At 55.2% G+C, this 19,237-nt stretch overlaps 1 protein-coding gene across 1 annotated transcript; it reads right to left on the bottom strand.

The window, feature by feature from the left end:
- Positions 1–7,121: 7,121 nt before the first annotated feature.
- DCTN5 (dynactin subunit 5) lies at positions 7,122–19,229 on the bottom strand. The gene is made up of 7 exons (XM_090024385.1): positions 19,096–19,229; positions 18,801–18,869; positions 17,678–17,796; positions 16,132–16,243; positions 13,474–13,576; positions 12,321–12,412; positions 7,122–9,467 (listed from the first exon to the last, which is right to left on the bottom strand). The coding sequence occupies exons 1-7, from the start codon at positions 19,141–19,143 to the stop codon at positions 9,447–9,449; spliced, it is 564 nt and encodes a 187-aa protein (XP_089880511.1). The 5' UTR covers positions 19,144–19,229; the 3' UTR covers positions 7,122–9,446.
- Positions 19,230–19,237: the final 8 nt, after the last annotated feature.

Genomic DNA, 19,237 nt, shown 5'->3' with positions numbered 1-19,237 from the left:
GATGTCTGCAGTGCGCATGGAGAAGCTTTGCCGCAGCAGGATGTTGCAGGCAGGTGCAGGTGTTGTCAGGAGCGATCACAGTTTTGCTGAGAGGTTGGACGATGGATTTGTCAGGGCTGGACCCTGCCTCAGGCAACGGGTTGTGGTACGTGACCCCTTCTACCCCGCTTCTCTCTGCCTCGAGGAGAACATCAGGCCCCCAAGCTTCCCCGAGAGGGTCTCTGGTCGTGGGCCTGCAGACGGGACAGAGAAGACTGGTGGCTTCTGTTTTGCCTCCTGCCCTTACTAGAACGAGGCCACGCTCGAGGAAACTACCAGGCGCCCAGTTTAAAAGGGATCGAAGGAAAGGCTTGTTACGCTGCACACGACTAACCAGGAGGATTGCTGCAGGCAGGATTAGGTGTCTGCCGTGATCTGGATTCAGATCTCGCACCCGAGGCTAGCTCCGCTCTGGGACAGGAGCAGCCGTGATCAGCCATGGAGCGCGCTAGGAGCTGCGGTGCCCACCCAGCAGCGCACAGCGCTCCCCGGCAGGGAGGGTAGGAGCAAAGTTTACCAGCCCAGCAAACATGCTTAGCACTAATAACTGCTAATAATACATTCTTCCAAATAGCCAGGCCACAGCTGCGGGGTGTACCCCGATAATGAAGAGTCAGCTGGCAGGCAGGCCGTCCCTGAACAGGCGCAACAGAAGGCTCTGCCCCTGGTGCTGGCTGGGGCAGTGTCTGTCCCCGTCTGACCCGAGCCCTGTCGCGGTGTTTCCCTGCTGTGACATGCCTCGTGGGGTAGATGCCACCTCCTCCAGCCCTGCTGTACAGGAAAGAGGGTGGAAGGGGCTGCTTTCAAGATTTCATAGACATTAGGGCTGGAAGGGACGAAGGAAATGAGCTTAAAAATTAGGTGTTGGCCTGGCAGGAAAGTCCTTGAAATGGGTGGAACCACTGTCTCCTGGGACAGGGGCACCAGCAGCTTCTGACTGGGGCAGCTGATTCCCTGGTAGCTGGGTTTGCACAACTCGCACACCTGTCTCAGGCCTCAGAGACCGAACACAGCACCTTGTTCTTTCATCAGAGCCACCCCTGGCGTCATGAGGTTGCCCCCACATTTATGGGGCGCTTCGCAGCAGCCTCTTCGGGTGTCTCCCTTGCAGCGGGGCTTCGTGAAGGCTGTGCGGGGACTGGGATCTCTCGGCAGGGAAGGCCACCCGCCGACTCTCTGGTTTGCCAAAGGAGATCTGGCTGGCAGGGGTTTTGCTCTGGTTCTCAGGGCTGCCAGCTCACTTTGTTCCCACACAAATATTTACCTTGCAGCTTTAAAAAGAAATGATGCAAAACCTGCAGCACCCTTATAGGCTCGGCAGTCAACAGAAGAAAGAGACTTGGGGGTCATCATTGACCACAAGATGAACATGAGCCTGCAATGCGATGCTGCGGCTAGTAAAGCGACCAAAACGCTGGCTTGCATCCATAGATGCTTCTCGAGCAAATCCTGGGACATCATTCTCCCCTTGTACTCGGCCTTGGTGAGGCCGCAGCTGGAGTACTACGTCCAGTTTTGGGCTCCACAATTCAAAAAGGATGTGGAGAAGCTTGAGAGAGTCCAGAGGAGAGCCACGCGCATGATCAGAGGTCAGGAGAACAGATCTTACGATGACAGGCTGAGAGCCATGGGACTCTTTAGCCTGGAAAAGCGCAGACTCAGGGGTGATCTGGTGGCCACCTATAAGTTTCTCAGGGGTGACCACCAGGATCTGGGGGAACGTCTGTTCACCAGAGCGCCCCAAGGGATGACGAGGTCGAACGGTCACAAACTCCTGCAAGACCGTTTCAGGCTGGACATAAGGAAGAATTTCTTTCCTGTCCGAGCCCCCAAGGTCTGGAACAGCCTGCCAGCGGAGGTGGTTCAAGCACCTACATTGAACACCTTCAAGAGTAAATTGGATGCTTATCTTGCTGGGATCCTATGACCCCAGCTGACTTCCTGACCTTTGGGCAGGGGGCTGGACTCGATGATCTCCCGAGGTCCCTTCCAGCCCTGATGTCTATGAAATCTATGATGTGGCCTTAGCATGTGGAGATGAATGGCAAGGCTGCCGGCATGGCAGGATCAGCTGGTGAAGGCAGGGGAAGAGGAGCCGGGCTGCATCGCCCACCAGCTGTGCTTGAGCAAAAGGGACTGAGGAGTCCTGGGAACCGGGTCGCTGGTTCCCATGACCCCGGAGTGCCCGAGGGCCTGGCTCTCTGGCCCCCTCAGCCTCACCTGCCCCCATGGGCACCAGGACAGTGCAAGCTACCCCCCCACAGGCACGTAAACCCGTCAGACCCCGGAGGTGCACTACGCCTTTCAGCACAGGGCTGCGGAGCCTCCTTCCCTCAACCTGCGCAAACAGAGCAGGCGTTTGCAACTCCTAGGCTTTACGAGACGAGCCTGCTCTGCTGTTGCTGCTTCCCATCTCCCGGGGGAAAGGAGCAGGTTAGACAGACACATGGCTGAGATGGTGTAGTCAGGAGTGATCTCTCGAGCAAGAGGCTGGACTAGTTGTGACCTCAGGAGGACCCTGCAGCCCAGCTCTCCTGGGATCCTATCATCTGGGCTGCGTGTAGGAAGTGGGTGACGGTGCGGTGCACAGCCCCATTGCGCAAGGGCGAGGAGAGCAGCTCTGCTGCTTACATTGGTTGTGCACGCACTGGTGGGTCTCGGGATGTTGGCTGGGTCCAACCCCGTGAGGATACAGGGTTTCCAAAACCTGCCAGCCAGCAAATTACTGTTAGTGGTGTTGAAACACGAGATGTGATCCTGGGAGCCTGGGCCTGGGCTTTGCTGCACTGCATTGCGAAGCTGCGTGCTAGGCCAGGGGGGCTTAGACTATCATTGAACGTGCTTTTGGGAGGTGCGCAGGATGCTGGCGATATTCCTGCTGTTGCTCCTGCGTGCTGTGTGTGGCTTCACATGTGTTTATCTTGGACTTTTATTGTGTGTGTGCCTTGAGCGACAAAGACTAATGGACTCAAGCTCCTGCTCAGGACTGTGTACAGACTAGGTGTGGGAGCTCTAGCATGCGGCATTTCACAATACGGGCATTCATGGTCATTTTCACCAGTGTCTTTATTGTGGGCAATTAAAACAGCACCTTGTTTGCTGCCCAGCTGTTGCCCATGCAACTCCCAGCAGAGCTCATTGCGGAGGTCTTAGAGATGGATTAAAGCAGCCACCACCATCCTGAGACAAGGGAGAGGTGCCCCTGCGCCTTCCTCGTCCCTCTGCTGCTCCCCAGCACAGAGCGAGAGCGATCCCTTCGGGGCTAGACCCTGCCCTTCCCAGTTTTGCCAAGTTCAACTTCAAAGGAGAGCCGTCTTGCCCAACGCGGGCCCTGGCGAGGGCGTCTGCATGTGGCCTGCAGTTTGCTCTGACACGTCCTGTTGTGCAGGTCGTGCTGTTTCTCCCTCTGTTTGCCATGAAGTGGCTTTTGATGCACTCCCATGGTACCCAAAATTCCCCCAAATGGCTGCAGTGCTGCTACCCGCCGGTGTTTGTAAGAGGAAGAGCTGAGGCCCGTCCATTGCTTTGATGTCTGGCCATGGGAAAGGAGCGATGGTCTGTAGACAAGTGGTCTGTGCTGGGTGCCCCCTCACAGAAGGAACAGGCAAGTTTAGGAAAGACGCAGCGCTGCCTGGACTGCACCTTTCTCCCCTGCTTCAGCTGCCGCTCCCTGGCTGACTCCCTGCAGCCCGCCGAGGCCCCGGGAACATGCAGGTGCCTCCTGCGTCCTTCCCGCAGGGACAGATAACCCCCCAGGCGGAGGCTGCCCCATCCATGTGGGTTCCCACCGGAGCTCGGGTTTCACCTCTCCCTGTTCTGCCTCTTCCCACCCCCCAGCACTGAGCCTAAGCCGTCTGCCCGGAGCGTGATGTAGCTAAACCTCCCCGGTACCAGCCAGCGCTTCACAGGGCATCAGAGGCCACGGTGGCAAGGACTTGTGCTGCGGCCCCAGTTCACCTCTGAACGCTGGGCCCCAGGCGCCAGGAGCTGCAGTGCCTGGCGGTGCAGGGTGCTCCAGGGAGGGATGCGTCTGACCCCTGCGGGCTGCCCGGGGGTGCCTCCTGTCCTGCTCAGGCACCCGCAGGAGATGCTGAGCCCTGATGAGGTGAAAGTCTCATGGATGAACGGCTGCTGCGTCCGTGATGTGCCCAGGGCAAGCTGGCTTATTTTTGGTAAAGGAGGCAAGGACATGCATGTTAATGTCTCTCCTCTGCTCCCAGCTGGTGTCGGAGACCTCAGTTACTCCTGAGCAGCTTACGAGGCCTGAGGAGACCTTGCAGCTTCGGTTTCTGGGCAGGGGTTCATGGAGGCTGTCGGGGAGGGAGACGGCACCACTCGGAGCTGGAGCAGGGGGCACGCATAGGGCCCCAGACCAGGGACAGGGCCTTTCCCCAGAGGCTGACCCGCAGAGGCAGCCGGGCTGCCCGAGTCCTGCTCCAGACAGCACCAGCCCTGTCTAAACGGCCCCAGCCCTGCGTGTGTGCAGCCTGCTCTGGAAAACCTCCTGTCCCAGAGACTCCACAACCTCTCGGCGATTGGTGCCAGGGCTGCACCGCACAGACGGAGCCAGGGACAGGACAGGCGAGACGGTCATGCCCCGTTCGCTGCCTCTGCCTCTGCCCGGAGTAGCCCCCATCCCGTTGGCATCTCCCCGGTATTCCCACAACTCCGGGCTCCTCCCGACTTCTTTTTCCTGCCAACGTTGTGCCTTTCTGCCCCCGAAAAGCAAATGTGGAAAGGATCATGCAGTGCAAATACATAAACCCAACAGGGTTTAATTTCAGCTTCTAATATTGCACCAATATTGACACATTGAATAATGAGGGCAGAAGTTATCATGCTGGAAATGTTCAGGTGCTTTATCCAGGGGCCTTTCTGTTGAAGTCAAAACAAATGCATCACAGAGCGGAAACGTACAGTCATCATTACTCAGGAACTTGATAGTCTGGCAGCAGACATCACTCCCAGAGCTGACGTGACTCAAGGGCCGGACCCCAGATCCGCACAGAAAGCTCAGGGACCTCTACTTCATGGAAACAAGCCCAGGCCAGTGTGTCTAGTGACAGCCCAAGGAGCAGTCAGGCATCCTGACGGCGGCACTGCAAAGCAAGGGAGGAATCGTCTGCCAAGCAGGCGGGTTCGCTGCCCTGTCCTGGAGCATGTATAGTGGGAGTCCTGGCCCCGAGCCCCGGGGACTGGACGGCTCCGGCAGGGAAGGGGGTGCACACTCTGGCATGTCCAGATCGGAGGAATGTGTCTGCTGAGTGTGTGTTGGGTGCTTGTCTCCGGAGCTCCCCTGCTCCCTCCCGTCGGGAGGCTGGCTCTTGTGGGGAGCCACGTCCATGAGGCTGCATCTGCCACAGGCTGGGCTGGAGCAACAAGGGGCGAATGGGTCTCTCCTGGATGGGCCAGGCACCCTGTTGCCGATAACATGAGATCAGACCCTGCAGAGCAGCCAGGCCTGGCCGAGCCTTCTGCTTCCTGATGACATGGGGCCCAAGGAGGAGCACGTTGTGGCCCCGTGACAGCGCCAGACCTGCCTGGGTGCATCCAACCCCAGCGCCATTAGGCAGCACTGGTGGGAAGACGGGTGAGAAGCTGCCGCTAGCACGCTCCCATGGCGGGGAAGGATGCTGGCCCCTGCACTGGGGACACCAACACTGGGTGCAGCTGCAGGGGCTGTGAAAGTCCTGCAGCCAGGGAGACCGACAAAGAAACCCTTCTGCATTTGCCCTGGGCACGGACGTCCCTGCCCTTCGCCCGCATGTCCTGTCTCATCCGGCTCCCCGGGCGGGTGTGCGATCGGTGGCTGAGCACTGTTTACCTCTGCGGGCACTCTCGGGGCGTGAGAAGCAAGCAGTGCTCGCATGAATGCAGCGGCCTGGCTTCGGCACCGCCTGGCAGCCCCGGGACAAAGCACAAAGGGAGGTCACATGGGAACAGCGGGCACAGAGCGTGAAGGCATCGTTATGGGATCCTGCTGCCTCGTGCTCTCCGTTCCCCACCGCAGCAGTGGGGGCACCAGCCTGGCAGCCACGGAGCAAAACCTCCTAATGAGCTTAGTGACCTACTGACAGAGGTCTGGCACCCAGCTCCCTCCCCGCTGGACACTCCTGTTCCCAGGTGGAGCACCCCGCCGCGTGTGCACAAACCCCCAGTACAGGCGAACGCCAGGGCTCTGACGGGCAGAACCTGCCCAGATCAGGCGACCGTGCTCCCAGGTGTCTGCCCTCCCGCTCCTCTGCATTTCCTACTTGTAGGGCAGCCTGGATGGGAATGACCAGCTGGCTCCGTGGGGCTGGAGAGGAGCAGCCGTGGCGGTCACTGGACCGACGGTGGGGTTGGGAGAGTCTGAAGTCAGGCAGAAGGTAGGGCAGGGTGGCACCTGGACTCTAACTTGTTCAGAAAGGGGTGAGCTTTCACAGACAGCTGTCTTGCTGCATCGGATGCTGTCCTACAGCTGGGGAGAAGCTCCCCAAGCTTTCGGGCACAAAGCGCCCCTCTTTGCGTCTTTCTGCTCTGGCCGAACATCTCCCAAACCTGTTGACTGGCCTCAGATGCAGGCCAGTCTGGGCTACGGCCATTTCAGGGAGGGAGCCCAGGCCCAGCAGCTCATGCTGTCCCAGGGCACCTGAGACAAGTCACGCAGGTCCCATTCCTCCCCAGAAGGAAGCTGCTGCTTCGGCCTCCAGCAAACAGGGAAGGAATGGAGCTGGCTGAGGTCAACAAGACACAGCAGGGATGGCCACCTGCCTCTGCCCTGGGCTGTGGACCAAAGCTCTCCTGGGTCTCAACAGCTTGCACAGGGCAGCATACGCTAGATTGAGGCCCTTGCCTGCTTGGTGATGGCTGCAAGAGGCCCGGTGGAGCATGCAGGTACACACATACGTGCACACACTTTGGTTAGTCTGTACACATGCATGTATACACATGCACTGCAGTTTATCTCCAAGGTGCAAAGCTACGCTGCCTTCTGGTGGAATAGAGGCATCGATCCCACTGGTAGAGCGAGTCTGGCTGTGCACGAGTGTTGGGGGCTGGACGGGTTTTCCGAGAACACAGCAGCCAGTCCTTCAGAGGAGTTCTCGTCTGACCGGTTTATTTGTGTTCCAGGCAACGTTCGGGAAAGCACACAGGCACGTACACAAATGCTGCCGGCATGCACACGGCTCTGGACAAAGAGGATACGCAGGTGAGAACACAGGTGCCACATTACTCAGAACATACAGGATTGCTCGAGGCAGCACTGGATGTGCCCATAGTGCTGGGTACAAGTGTCACGCCTGATCCGGGAGCTGGGGGACAAGTTATATCCACAGGGACGGTAGGTGCCGAATGGTTACCCTGGGGGGAGTGCCGTATGCTGCTGCACCTTTGGAGGGCGATTCTCCACATGCAATCTTAGCCAGAGCCTTTGGGTACAGAAGCGTGAACACATCCCCGCAAGGGCAGCAAGCATGCCTCCTAAGTATGCCATCAAGAGTGTGCGTCAGCTGCCCCGTAGGGCCTGCCCAGATGCACACACTTGCCCCACAGCAAACGCATGTTCTGCTGAGGGATAAGCGCCTCAGCTCTGCCCAGCACGAGCACCTGACATGTTGGAGATTCACCCCCCCGGTCCCCCCATTTCTTGTGGTGTTCTGTGGCTGAGTGCTGCAGCAGATGTGGACTGAACAGGGATCTGGTCCCATTGCTCTCACTGGCCACATGTGCTTTGTCGTGCTGTATCAGGGGTCTCCCTCATGGACTGGAGCATGGATGGGGTTTCCGTGTTGTTCACTTAATTCAAGACCCAGCACGGTGATGGGGACCAATGCTGCTGGCGCTCTGGGTAGGAAGGGTTCTGGCCATTAGGACAGTTTAACAGTCATGTTCTTTTGTACCATGTAATTCAGACTGGCCCATTTTATTCTGCTGTCCAGTGCCACCGTGCAGTCTCGCCCTGCTTGACCCAGTGTTGGGGGTGGAGGATAGACGCTGCCTGAACATGAGGCAGACTCCGCAAGCCTCTGCTTTCATCACAGGCACGTGTGCCCTGAGCTGGGCGGCTTCCAACACCCATCAGCTGGTCTTTGCATGGCCTGGCTGGAGGCTGATACCATGCCCTTCTTAGTGCCCCATAGCTGTGGGTACCAGGCCCAGAGGCCGGCTTGCTGCAGCAGGCTGAAGGGGACACTTGTGCTCCACCATCCGTACCAAGGGATGGTATGGGGCTCTTCTCTCCCCAGTCACAGCGAGCAGGAAGCAGGCCTGTGGGCAGGGCTGGGACAGGTGGCGACACCCCCGCGCCCCTGCCCAGCCCCTGGCTTCCTGGGAATTCTGCTCCCGGGAACCCCCCGCATGAACTTTAAATAGAGGTGGTGGGGTCCAGCACCAGCTCTGCCTGCCGGGTTAGTTTACAAACAGGCCTTGCGGGCTTTGCTTTCCACATTAAGCTCGTCTTGTTCATTCCCAGCAGCATGAAGGGGACAGAGCAGTTCAAGCCAGCATGTTCTGCACCTGGGCATGCAGCTAGCTGAGCCTTCCCCGAGACACATAGCTCAGTTTAGCCACACCGCAGCTGGCTGATAGCTTGTGCTATTGCTGCTGATCTTTCTAGAAGGGGCTTAAAAGTTCAGGGCTCACACAACAGGTGGGGCGGGGGGCAGGCAGCAGGGCCTGCAGGGCACTGCCATTGCACCAGTGGCAAACTGCTACACTGACCTGTCCTGGGGAGCTCTGCTCCTGACAAAGCAGAGACAACTCCCAGCAATATTCCTGGGAGTCCCGATCCCTTCCCGTGCTCCACGTGGCCCTGCAAACAGCCAGCAGTTACACGCAGCACGGAGCCGGAATTAGTAAAATGAAAGGAAATCAACTGTTGGGGCCCGCGGGGGACCCTGGTCACAGCAGCTGGGAGAGGCAGCTTCCTAAAGCCCATGCTTGGTTGTGGTCCCAAGTGCTGCTTATCATGTTAATTGTTCCCCACCAGCATGGCAGCATGCGGCCAGCAGCCCTCTCCCATCTGCAACAGGGCTGGGCTGTTCTAGCCCATGGAGCGACAGGGGCAGGAGGGCTTATTGTGGTTTAAACAACTCATCAGCTTCAAGGAACTAGAGTCCCCCTACCCCATACAGCACAGTCCTCCTCGTGCTCAAAGCCAGCCTGCTCCACGGCTACCTTGTGCTCCAAATCTAGGCAGCAAAACCTCTTTGAACCATGAGAGGCTAAATGTAGATGTCAGGAAACTACCACTTCCCAAGGGCTGGCGAGGCAGGCAGCAACCCAGCGACATGCTGTCATCCCAGCCAGCAGGCAGAGATGTGGAGACGAGCCTGGGACAGCCACACTTCGAAGGATGCAGGTTAAAATGGCCAAACTAAGGGATTTTAAGTGTTGGGTGAGAGGTCTTCACAGCTGACTCGGGCTCAGACCCTGGCCGAGGCCACCTTAAAGACAACAAAACAGATTTCACTGGAGGCAGAGGTGTGCTGGCTCCGTGCCCGTACCGAGAAGCACAGAAGCAGCCCTGCAAGTGCGAGCCCCAGCTGGCTGGCTGCGCCCACACACTGCAGCTCCACACCGCTCCGTTCAGGTGCCCACGGCAGTCCTTGTAGCTTATTGAAACAGCTATTGGCCATGATCCCCAGGTACCCCCACAGCCACAGCTCCCACTTGCCAATGGGTCACCCTGTGCTTGTTCTGCCTCCCTCCCCCTGACCCCAGGCTGCTCCAATGGAGTCACTAGCTAAGCCATCCTTGTGAAAGGTGCTACGTGGGGTTGAAAGTGAAGTGACACCATGGTGACACAGCACAGATGGGCCCCTCCTGCTGCCTCCTCTTGCTCATGGAGAGCCACCTCGGAGGGTTGGAGAGTGCTGATAGCACAGATGCAACTTTGCAAGGCGACTCAAGATGCTTCTCCAGCTGCTCAACATTTAATTGGCAGGCACTCTCAATAGCCTACCTGCCCAGGTGTGTGATCTTGGGAGGCCTCCTACAACCCTCAGCTTGGCAGCCACAGGGTCTCCCCAGACAGGGCATTAGAGAGAGCAGGGGAGGAACTAATCCTTTCAGCAGAAAGGCAGTAGGACACTGTGTCCTCGGTACATGTGCAAGGAACAGCTGTGACACGGTACTAGCTCTGCTCAGGGGGGAAAAAAGGAGCAGGCCCTGGCCAAGGCACACTTCCATCACACTGAGCCCACACAAGGACACTCAGGGAACAGAGGAGAATTGCACAGTAAAGCTACTGAAGCTCTCATCTACTTTTGACTCCAGACCTAGTCCGACAGGATTCCTTAAGCAGAGGCCAGCGTAGGAGGGGAGTGTTAAAATGGCCACACTGGAACCGGGCTTAAACCAAGAACTGACATCAGACTTGAGGTCTGTTTGAGACCTGGCACGGACACGTAGTGCTAGAAAAGCCAATGGATTCCAATACTCCGACCCTGTCACTTCTGCCCTAACGTAAAGTCAAACCTATGTGGTCCAGGGAACTCGGATTTGCTTTAAGACACCTCTTTGGGCCAGGATAGGGGATTAATAATCACTACCTGACAAAGGTGGCAGGTTTTTGCCTTTGTGCAACTGTTTGCCCAATGCCACGCTCCACCCACTTAGGGCTGATGGCATTTATGGTGGCCGTTCCCCATAAAGGTGGGTGAGAGGAGAGCTTGTGCACCGCACAGCACAGCACAGCACAGCACAGCACAGCACAGCAGTTTCCTGCCCGTGGTCCTGGAATTGTGTTTTCCTGTGACCCAGCATGTAGGTCAACTGGACGCCAGGCACAGGGGATTCTGCTTCTGGAGACAGAAGAGCTTTGCTTTTTTATGTACTGATGCTAAATGCTTGGAAATATCAAGGAAGCCTTTCACTGAACAAGAAGAATGGGAAAACATGCCCATGGCCATCACAGGAACCATGCTCTACTTTCAGAGCCTTTGGATTTGGAAAGTGCCAACTTTCAAGTCATTTGGCCCATGTAAGAGGCTTTTAATTTATGTACAGTAAAAATACAAACAAAGCCGACAACAGCTTTACATCAGATTAACAGTCATTACTACACGCTTCAGTATTTGTATAGCTAGTAGCTAGTTAATGTGTATCTGAGCCCTACATGCTAGAGAACAGCTGGAGGCCTGTTCCTGATAGTGTCAGCCATATGCCTGCTATGCTACTCATCTGCACTCCAGCTCCCCAGTCAGAGCACAACACGCAGAAGCCCCACTTCTAAACATGACATGGAGTAAGGAAGGGACCTCAAGCTTCAATGCAATCTGCTAGGAGCGGGTAGCGCATTCTTGGCAGGGGCATGACCCCTGGGTGGGAGATGACCCAGCAGCCGACACAACAGGAACAGGTCTTCGTGCATCAGCTGCATCTGAAAAGTATCTTGGGGCTCTAGAGCACGGGGGGAAGCTTCAGTGGACTCTGCCAGCACACAAGTGTGCTCTTGGCCACTGCTGGTTTTAATCCACTCTCTCCCCATGATTCCACCTGCCTCCTTCAAAGGCCTGTGATGCTCAGGTGAAAGCACAGGTGTCTGCTATAGGTAACCTAGCCTAGCCTCAGAAGCCCCACAGGAGATGGCATATGAGGAAGACATCTATACACAGAATAAGAGGTGACAAGTGCCCCTTCAGGCAGTCTCTGCCCACGGGCCCATGGGGGAAGGAAACAGGGAAGCAAGTCTACAAAAAGCTCGGAAGCCATCTAAAGGAGGTAAAGGATATCCTACTCCTAGTGAAGAAGAGACAGGGAAAACAGTGGGTCAACAGGGAGATGAGAGAGGAGGGCATCCACCTCAAACTACATGTTAGCAGCTTAGTAACACTGCCCTGGGGGCAGAGTCCCCTCTAGCTGGCCCTTATGAACATGCTGGCCACGTGGCATTTCAGCTCTAGGACGGAGGTTGTTTCTAGCTGCCGCGTGGACATGCCCATGGGCTTGTGGACTGAAAACAGATGTGCACGATTTGCTTTGGCCGGAAGTTATTTTTACCTCGCTGCTTCACTGCAGCAGGCTGTGCTGATCTGCAGGGAGCTGTAACAGCCCCCCAGGTCCCAGAACATTTAATGGCACCATTCGGACGGTGTAGAATGAATACATTTGAATGAACACGCAAAGTTTAGACAACGTGACAGCAACTTTTCACAAGGGACTGCTTGCTAGGCCTGTAGCCCTGCTCTCAATAGCAGAGGTTCTGCCTTTGGCTCACTGAACACCATCTCTTCTGTCCCCCTAAGCGATCTCTAGGGTTTTTACTGCTGGGAAATGTGGTAAATAGGCTACTAGACCTGAGTAAGTGGCAAGAACTTCTGGTAATAGCTCTTTGTAACATCAATCATGAGCTCCTGGGTGCATTCTGGGAGTTCTCCAGAGAAGAGCCCTGAAAAACCAAACAGAGTGAAAGGATGAGGGTTCTTGCGGAAGGCGCTGAGATGGAGGTGTCATGCAGCGTTCCACTCACTGCTCTGCTAGCATCTACTTGCAAGGTCAACAGCAAAACTGAATGAGCTGATGGGGAATTCTCACTCACGTAAATCAGTTCGGTGGCACAGATTCCCCTCCCACATTGTTAGATGGGTGTCAGGCCGTCACCCCCAGCTAGGGCCTGTAACAGCAGGCACTTAGCCCAGAGAAGCAGGGGTCTCGGTTGCTCTCCCTCCCTCAGGAGAAAGCTGACAAGGGAACAGAAGTTGCAGTATCACAGCACTGCTGGAAAGGCCAGGCACAAGTGCAACTGGTTTATGGAGACCTCCTGCAGCACAGATGAGCAGATCTAGACCACACAGACTTAGGGTATAAACAGAAGGACGCGGTACCAGGGTAAACACAGGCAGTAGCCGCTGTGCCTTTGTGCTCCTGCAGCAGCATAAGCAAAGCAAACCCTTCTTTCACTCAGGATTAGACCAACACTCCAACCCTGATGAACTGCTGGTCCATCTAACCCTGGAAGACCAACGGGTCTATCGGATGGCTTGTGAGTGCCCTGAGCAGCAAGTCCCACTCCCCTTCCAAGTCCGCAAGCTCACCCTGACAGGAATGGCTGTGCACCAACTATGCAGCCTGCGCCCAGCGACCTAGCAACCCTCTTTGCAGCTGTAAAAATCCAGAGCGCACTGGAGAGGAGAGTGCTCTATGTGCCAGGGCGCAGCTGCCTGCTGAGTCCAGGATGCTGAACAGCCCAACTGAAAGGGATCCCATGAGGCAGAACAGTCCCAGCAGACACAGACCAAGAACATTGCACACACATCAGTTCAGTTGTTCCCCTAAACCAAACTACAAGTCCCAGTGGTACCTGAGGCAGCAAGCCACAAGAGCCAGGGCTGCTCCTTAAAATGTTGGAGTGCAGTGCAAACAGCAGCCGTCTCCATGCCAATCTGCACCTTGAAGTCAGCATATAAACCAGCTAAATGTATTGGCAAAGTAACATGAAGTGGAGCATACCTGGGCAGCCTGAGAAGACCGTGAAAGGTGGCACCACCGTCTCAGGGGGTAGCACAGTGTCGTCTAGGATTTTGCAACAGTCTTTCAGAACACACCGTCGCCCCTAAAACAAAGACCAAAAGACATGGGCACATAGACCAAGACATGCATTTTGCCAGTGGGATGTACCCCAGGCCACTCAGCTGCCTGTGATCAGCTGCTTGAAAGAAACCAGATGCCTGCCTGCAGCCCCAGTTCTGCTCTCAGCTCTGACCTCCTGGGTTTGGTTTGCACAGCATGAGTTATAGCAGCCACATGGTGAGTGAAGGGGGTGGCCTTTTAGCAGCCACAATGCCAGCAGGAGTTCAAAGGCAGATGCTGCTTTGCCCTGATCCACATGCCTTAGAGCAGCTTGGCTTGTTTCAAGCTGGGGATGCAAAATGAGCTAGACTTGTTTTATATGAATAAACCTGCACTCATACATGGGGGCTTAAGCTGCTTTAGTTCTATTGGCAGAGCCAGTTCAACCAGGCTGCCCCACCTGGCACCCCAGCTACCTGGCACATGTGTAACAGTTCATATCCTTCCCTTTTCCTTTCCTGCACTTGAGCAAGGAGGGGGCTGGCCACAAAAACCAGCCGCGTTCCACAGGTGAGATGCTGCATTTGGCTTCCTGGGGATAGCCTGGTGCAAAGAATTTGCTGCAACAGCAAATGCAGTTGCTGGCCACGTTTACTGAGATAGTCATGTTCAGCAGTTCTCAGTAACTGCCTTGAATGTGAACACTTTTTGATTTCTTGTGGAAAGTCTCTTTTGTTCATCGCTAGTGCACAGGAGGAATTTGCATATCAACACATACACTCAGGCAAGTGAGCTCTGATAACTGTAATCGCACAGTCACAGAGCAAGACAGTCTCCATTTAAGTAAGAAATAGCCTCGACTGTATTGCATTATCCATGCAGAGTCCCCGCTTCAGTAGTTCCTCAGTGAACATCTCTCCCCCTGGATACTCAGACAGCAGCAATTCCTGGCTTGCTGATAACCCAACTGTTCTCACACAGCTAAAAGAATGAGGCAAAGCCCCAAGATAAACAGCCATTTTCAGGAAACACTACGCATCTCACCTTGTACAAATGCAGCATTTGCAAAGGGAACGGGCACGTCTGTCAAACAAGCCGTGGTGATTAGACTCCAAATGTTTAATGTAACTCAGAACTTTACCCTTCTAAGAGTCACAATAGTCAAGAATCCTTGGCAATCACCCTGAAATGATTAGCAAGTAATGCTGCATACATTTATTCCAATGCTATAACAAGCTGCACTTTAATCTCAATGACAATCTGCTAACCAATACAGAAAGCCAGTTGTAATCCATCATTACTTGGCCCCTCATCACAGGCAGAGGGGAACCTGCTGAGTCTCCCAATTCAAGCCACGTTTTTCTTCGGTCTTTTCTGAAGTCTTCCAGCTGTGTGATTTGCAAAACAGAGAGATGTCTCCAAAACAGCGGTCCTCTACAAATGAGAAACATGTAGGCTGTGGGGCCTTACCTGCCTGGCACCAGCTCTTCTTGGAGAGAGGAAACTGGAAGAACCCTGAGTCCCTAAGGGGGATAAGCCAGATGATGCAGAAGTAGGCTTTGTTCCCGAGCAGAAGAAGTGCTAAGTGGCTGCCTGCCCAGGCACTGAACTTGCAGGTCTTAAAGGGCCTTTCATATCCCCCTTTTATGAACTACCACTGCCCCAGAGACAAAGAGCAACAAGGGGAAAAAAAATCAGTTCCCAGCATCCTGCTTTTACTGGCCCTCAGGAAGCCTTTTAAAGGGGCCACTGGGTTTTTCCAACTCATTTCCACTTTCCCAGTGGGGTTTACTTTGTGCCACATGCTTCCACTTCCCCAGGCTGCCCCTCACTCCCTGTGCAGGGCATGCAAGGCAACAGGGCTCTGCTGCATGTAGCCTTCCTGAGCACGAATAGTGCGATGTCAGGCAGAGGTTGCTCAAAGCCCTCTGGCTGGCTGGCTGCCTTGGAACAGAGCCCAGCGCAGTCAGGCATTAAGTTCTCTCCCTCACAGCCGCAAAGGAAAGAGCGACTCTCAGGCAAGGAGAATGTCACTATGATAATAGCCAGGGACCTTTAAGGAACCAGCCAGCACCAGTTATTTAACAGCCAACTGCAAATGCTGTGTTCTACGCTAACGCTGGGCTCAGCAGAGCAATCAACCCAAGCTCTGTTACAGAGCAGAAGAGACACCCAGGTAAATGGGAGACAGGCAGCAGTCCAGCAGGCTCCTCACACTGAGCTCCATCTTTCATTGCCCCCAGAAGCCTAAGGCATGTAGCGATACCCGCACGAGAGTGCACTCCCATTAGATGGCATTTCCAAATATAACAGCATAATCCCTGCCCCAGAGAACTGTTATGCTCCAAGAGGCAGAACAAAGGGAGAGCTACTGAGGACAATGTGAACAAGGTGATGACTGCCCACAGCAACACAGGTTCTCTTTGGTAAGATGGATCAGAGCCTACACTACTGGATAGAAACCACAAGCCTAAATAAACATTCATGTTTAAACAAGGACGGGAATTTCCTTGGCGTGCTAGGACAGCAAGAGAAGGAAGAACACATCCTTAATAGCACATGATAGGTATAAAGACAAGACTGAGCAAAGGTACTTACAATGACACAGTTCTTGCCTATGTGAACATAGGAACCAATTTGGGCAGCGTTGACAACGCAGTCTTCTTCTATGAAGACGTGATCCCCAATGTGGAGAGGGAAGAAAGCAACGCTGGGGAGAGAAAGGGGGTTATTTGCTCAGGCTCTGCAGCACACACATAATCCACAACAGCATTAGACCCACAGGTATGCCATGAACTGTCCCTGTCACAACAAACAGCCAAGGGCAAGCGTGAAGCCAAGGCGTATTTGGCCAGAGATTGGACATTTCCTGCTGTTACTTCCTTGGGATTTCCAGGCAGGTCTGCAAAATCAGCCAGCTGATAATCTTCTTTAATCAATTATTATTAGGGGCTTGTGCAGGGAGGAGGAAGGATACACAAGAACAAGCCCAACCAGACTACGAGCCAGCAGTGCCAGCCAGGCCAGGGAGTGCTGACGTGTCAGTGTCTTTATTTCTAATGATCTTCTAGATGTTGAAATACTGGTATTTTCCCTGCCTGTGGAACGCTTCATGGATTTGCTGTCCTCCTTCACAAGGGCTCGACTAATACTAAACCCAGGTCAGTGCAGAGAAGGTGTGTGCCACAGGTGTCACAAGTGGCATCGGCAGCCTCTGAACGTGGCACACGACAGATCAGGGAAGAGACAGAGAGCACAACCAGAGATAGGGCAGGGAGCAGAAAGCAGAGCAGATCTGCCAGGGAGAAGGCAGAGCAGCAGATCCGGCATGCTGATTTGCAGCATGCCTGCCAAAAGGGTTGGCCCCACTCTTACAGAACTAGCTATGCCTGAATGAGGTAATCTCAAGTACCAACTTCTTTCAGATATCGCCCCAGGAGACCATGAACTCCTTAGGGCAGTGACAAACTTTGACGCTCATAACACACAATGGGCCTAAACAGTTCTGTTATTGGTATCTCATACTCCACTAGAAAGTATCTTCTGAATACTGCATTTTACTGTTAACATCCAAAGGAGAGCAGAATCTTAATAGCACGAAGTCCCAGCTTCCCACTTTCAATCTGAATTGCGTGGTTTGGGCTGGCTGCCAACTCCAGCTTTGAAAATCGGAAGCCCTAGTAAGAAGCAGAAGGGAGAATAAAGCGAAGACAGCAAGAAGCAGCAGAAGAATGTTCTTGCCAACCTCCAAGGGGCCATCTAGTGGTATATGCTTAATGTCTGCGATGAGGTATTTTGAATGAACTTGGTACGCAGACTCAGAAGACAGATCTAGTTTTCCTATCAGATTTACATGCAGGGCAATGGACCATGTCTGTATTTAGAATTGTTAGCGGTTCACTTGAAGCAACTTGCAACTTCACCTCGTTATTAGAGCCGCATTTCCATGCTCCAGTTCGACAGGAAGTTATTAACTCATAAAGCAGAGATGGGAAGAGGAGAAAATGCCGATTTAAAAGGAGTTAGTTGCAGAGCTGTGGCAAGGGAAAAAGGGTCCCCTGAAGTCAGGCCTCATCAAGACCCACACTTATAAATTTATCTTGGTGTTTGACACCCGTCTCACAGGTGGAGCAGATTCTCTTACCCCTTGCTGAACTTCTTGAAGGGTGGTCTAATGACGCTTCGGCTTTTTACCACGCAGTGTCGTCCAACCCGGACATTGGCCAGATCACCACGAATAATGCAGTCGTTCATGACTATGGTCTGGGCGGGATGGAGAGAGAAACACCCAAATGAGTGAAAGTTATACGGGGCCAAGCTGAGATCTGCCAAGCTCCCTCTAGGGAAAGGAACACCCAACTTTGTCACCGCTATCCCACTTGTGCTCCCTACAGCGAGCAAACTGTGGCCACATCCCACAAAGTGCATGCATAAGAACAGAAAATGCAGCTGCACTTTTAAAGCTTCTTTCGTGAATGTATCAACACAGATGATAGAAGCCTCAAGACTCCTGCACACAGGGAGCGATTCTCATCTCTACTCTACCAGTTGCAAAGCTGAGGGAAAGAAAGACTAAGCGCCTTGCACAGACAGGGCATGGCGGGTGCAGCAATCCCGTACACGGGGACTCAAACACACCTGGTCTAAACTAGCTACAAGTCCTCCCCTCCTGGGGACGAGCAAAGAGGCAACACCATGGTGCTCATCAGCTGGGTGCTCCTGTGATGCACTCGATGAATCTTATGCATCACGATTATGGACATGGCTCTGTACAGCTGGAGGCGAATGGATGTCCCTGCTCACGGTGGCACATGGCTGGTGTACACGACCCCCTGGCCAGACTGGTGAGGACTGGAGGGAGCGGGGTTTGCCTTCCTCCGTGGCAGGGACATGGCCCCTCCCTGGAATCTCCACGTTAACAACGGGTATAGGAGCAGGACGCTGGTGGTCCCAGCTCCCCAGGCGGTGGCAGGTCTGGGTGTGAGGTCTGGTGCTGTCAGGGCCAACAGGCATCTTGCGAAGAGTTTCGATGCTGGATGTGCCTGGGCTGGATGGACAGGGCTGATCCTGCCTCGGGCGGGAGCTGGACCCGTTGTGAGCTCTGCAGCTCCCTGCCCCCCCGCAGCGCCTCTGACAGACGTGCGGCACTCGCCGGGGCAGGGGCCAAGCAGCTCCAGTGCCACGGGGGGCAGGCACCGCTGCCGGGAAGAGGCAGCCAGAGAGGCAGGCGATGCCCGCCCGCGCGCTGGGGCCATGGCGCCACCCACCTTCCCGTTCAGCACGATGTTCTGGCTCCCGCACAGCACGGACTGTCGGCTCACCTTGTTGCCGGACGCCTGCGGGGTGAGAACAGCCGCGCTCAGTAGCGCCCACCGCACACGGCCCCTGCTCGGGGGCCCGATCCCTCCCCCCACCCCGGGGCCTGATCCCTGCCGCCTCGGGGCCGATCCTGGCCCTGCTCCCTGCCCCGCCCTCCTCCGGGGGCCGATCCCTACGCCGGCCCCGATCCACGCGACGCCGGGGCCTGATCCCTGCCGCCTCGGGGCCCGATCCCGGCCGCACCGTCTCGATGTACTCGGACTTGTTGTACAGCATCTCGCTCAGCTCCATGGCGCCGCCGCTTCCGCCCCTTCACGTCACTTCCGCCGGCCGGAGCCAACGCCTGTGCGGGACCCACCGGCCGCTCCTTCCGCTGGCCCGGCGG

The sequence above is a fragment of the Crocodylus siamensis genome, chromosome 12, assembly GCF_052110815.1.
Source record: "Crocodylus siamensis isolate JL-2025a chromosome 12, ASM5211081v1, whole genome shotgun sequence".
In the NCBI taxonomy this organism is placed as follows: domain Eukaryota; kingdom Metazoa; phylum Chordata; order Crocodylia; family Crocodylidae; genus Crocodylus; species Crocodylus siamensis.
This window is presented reverse-complemented; position numbering and strand designations above follow the sequence as displayed.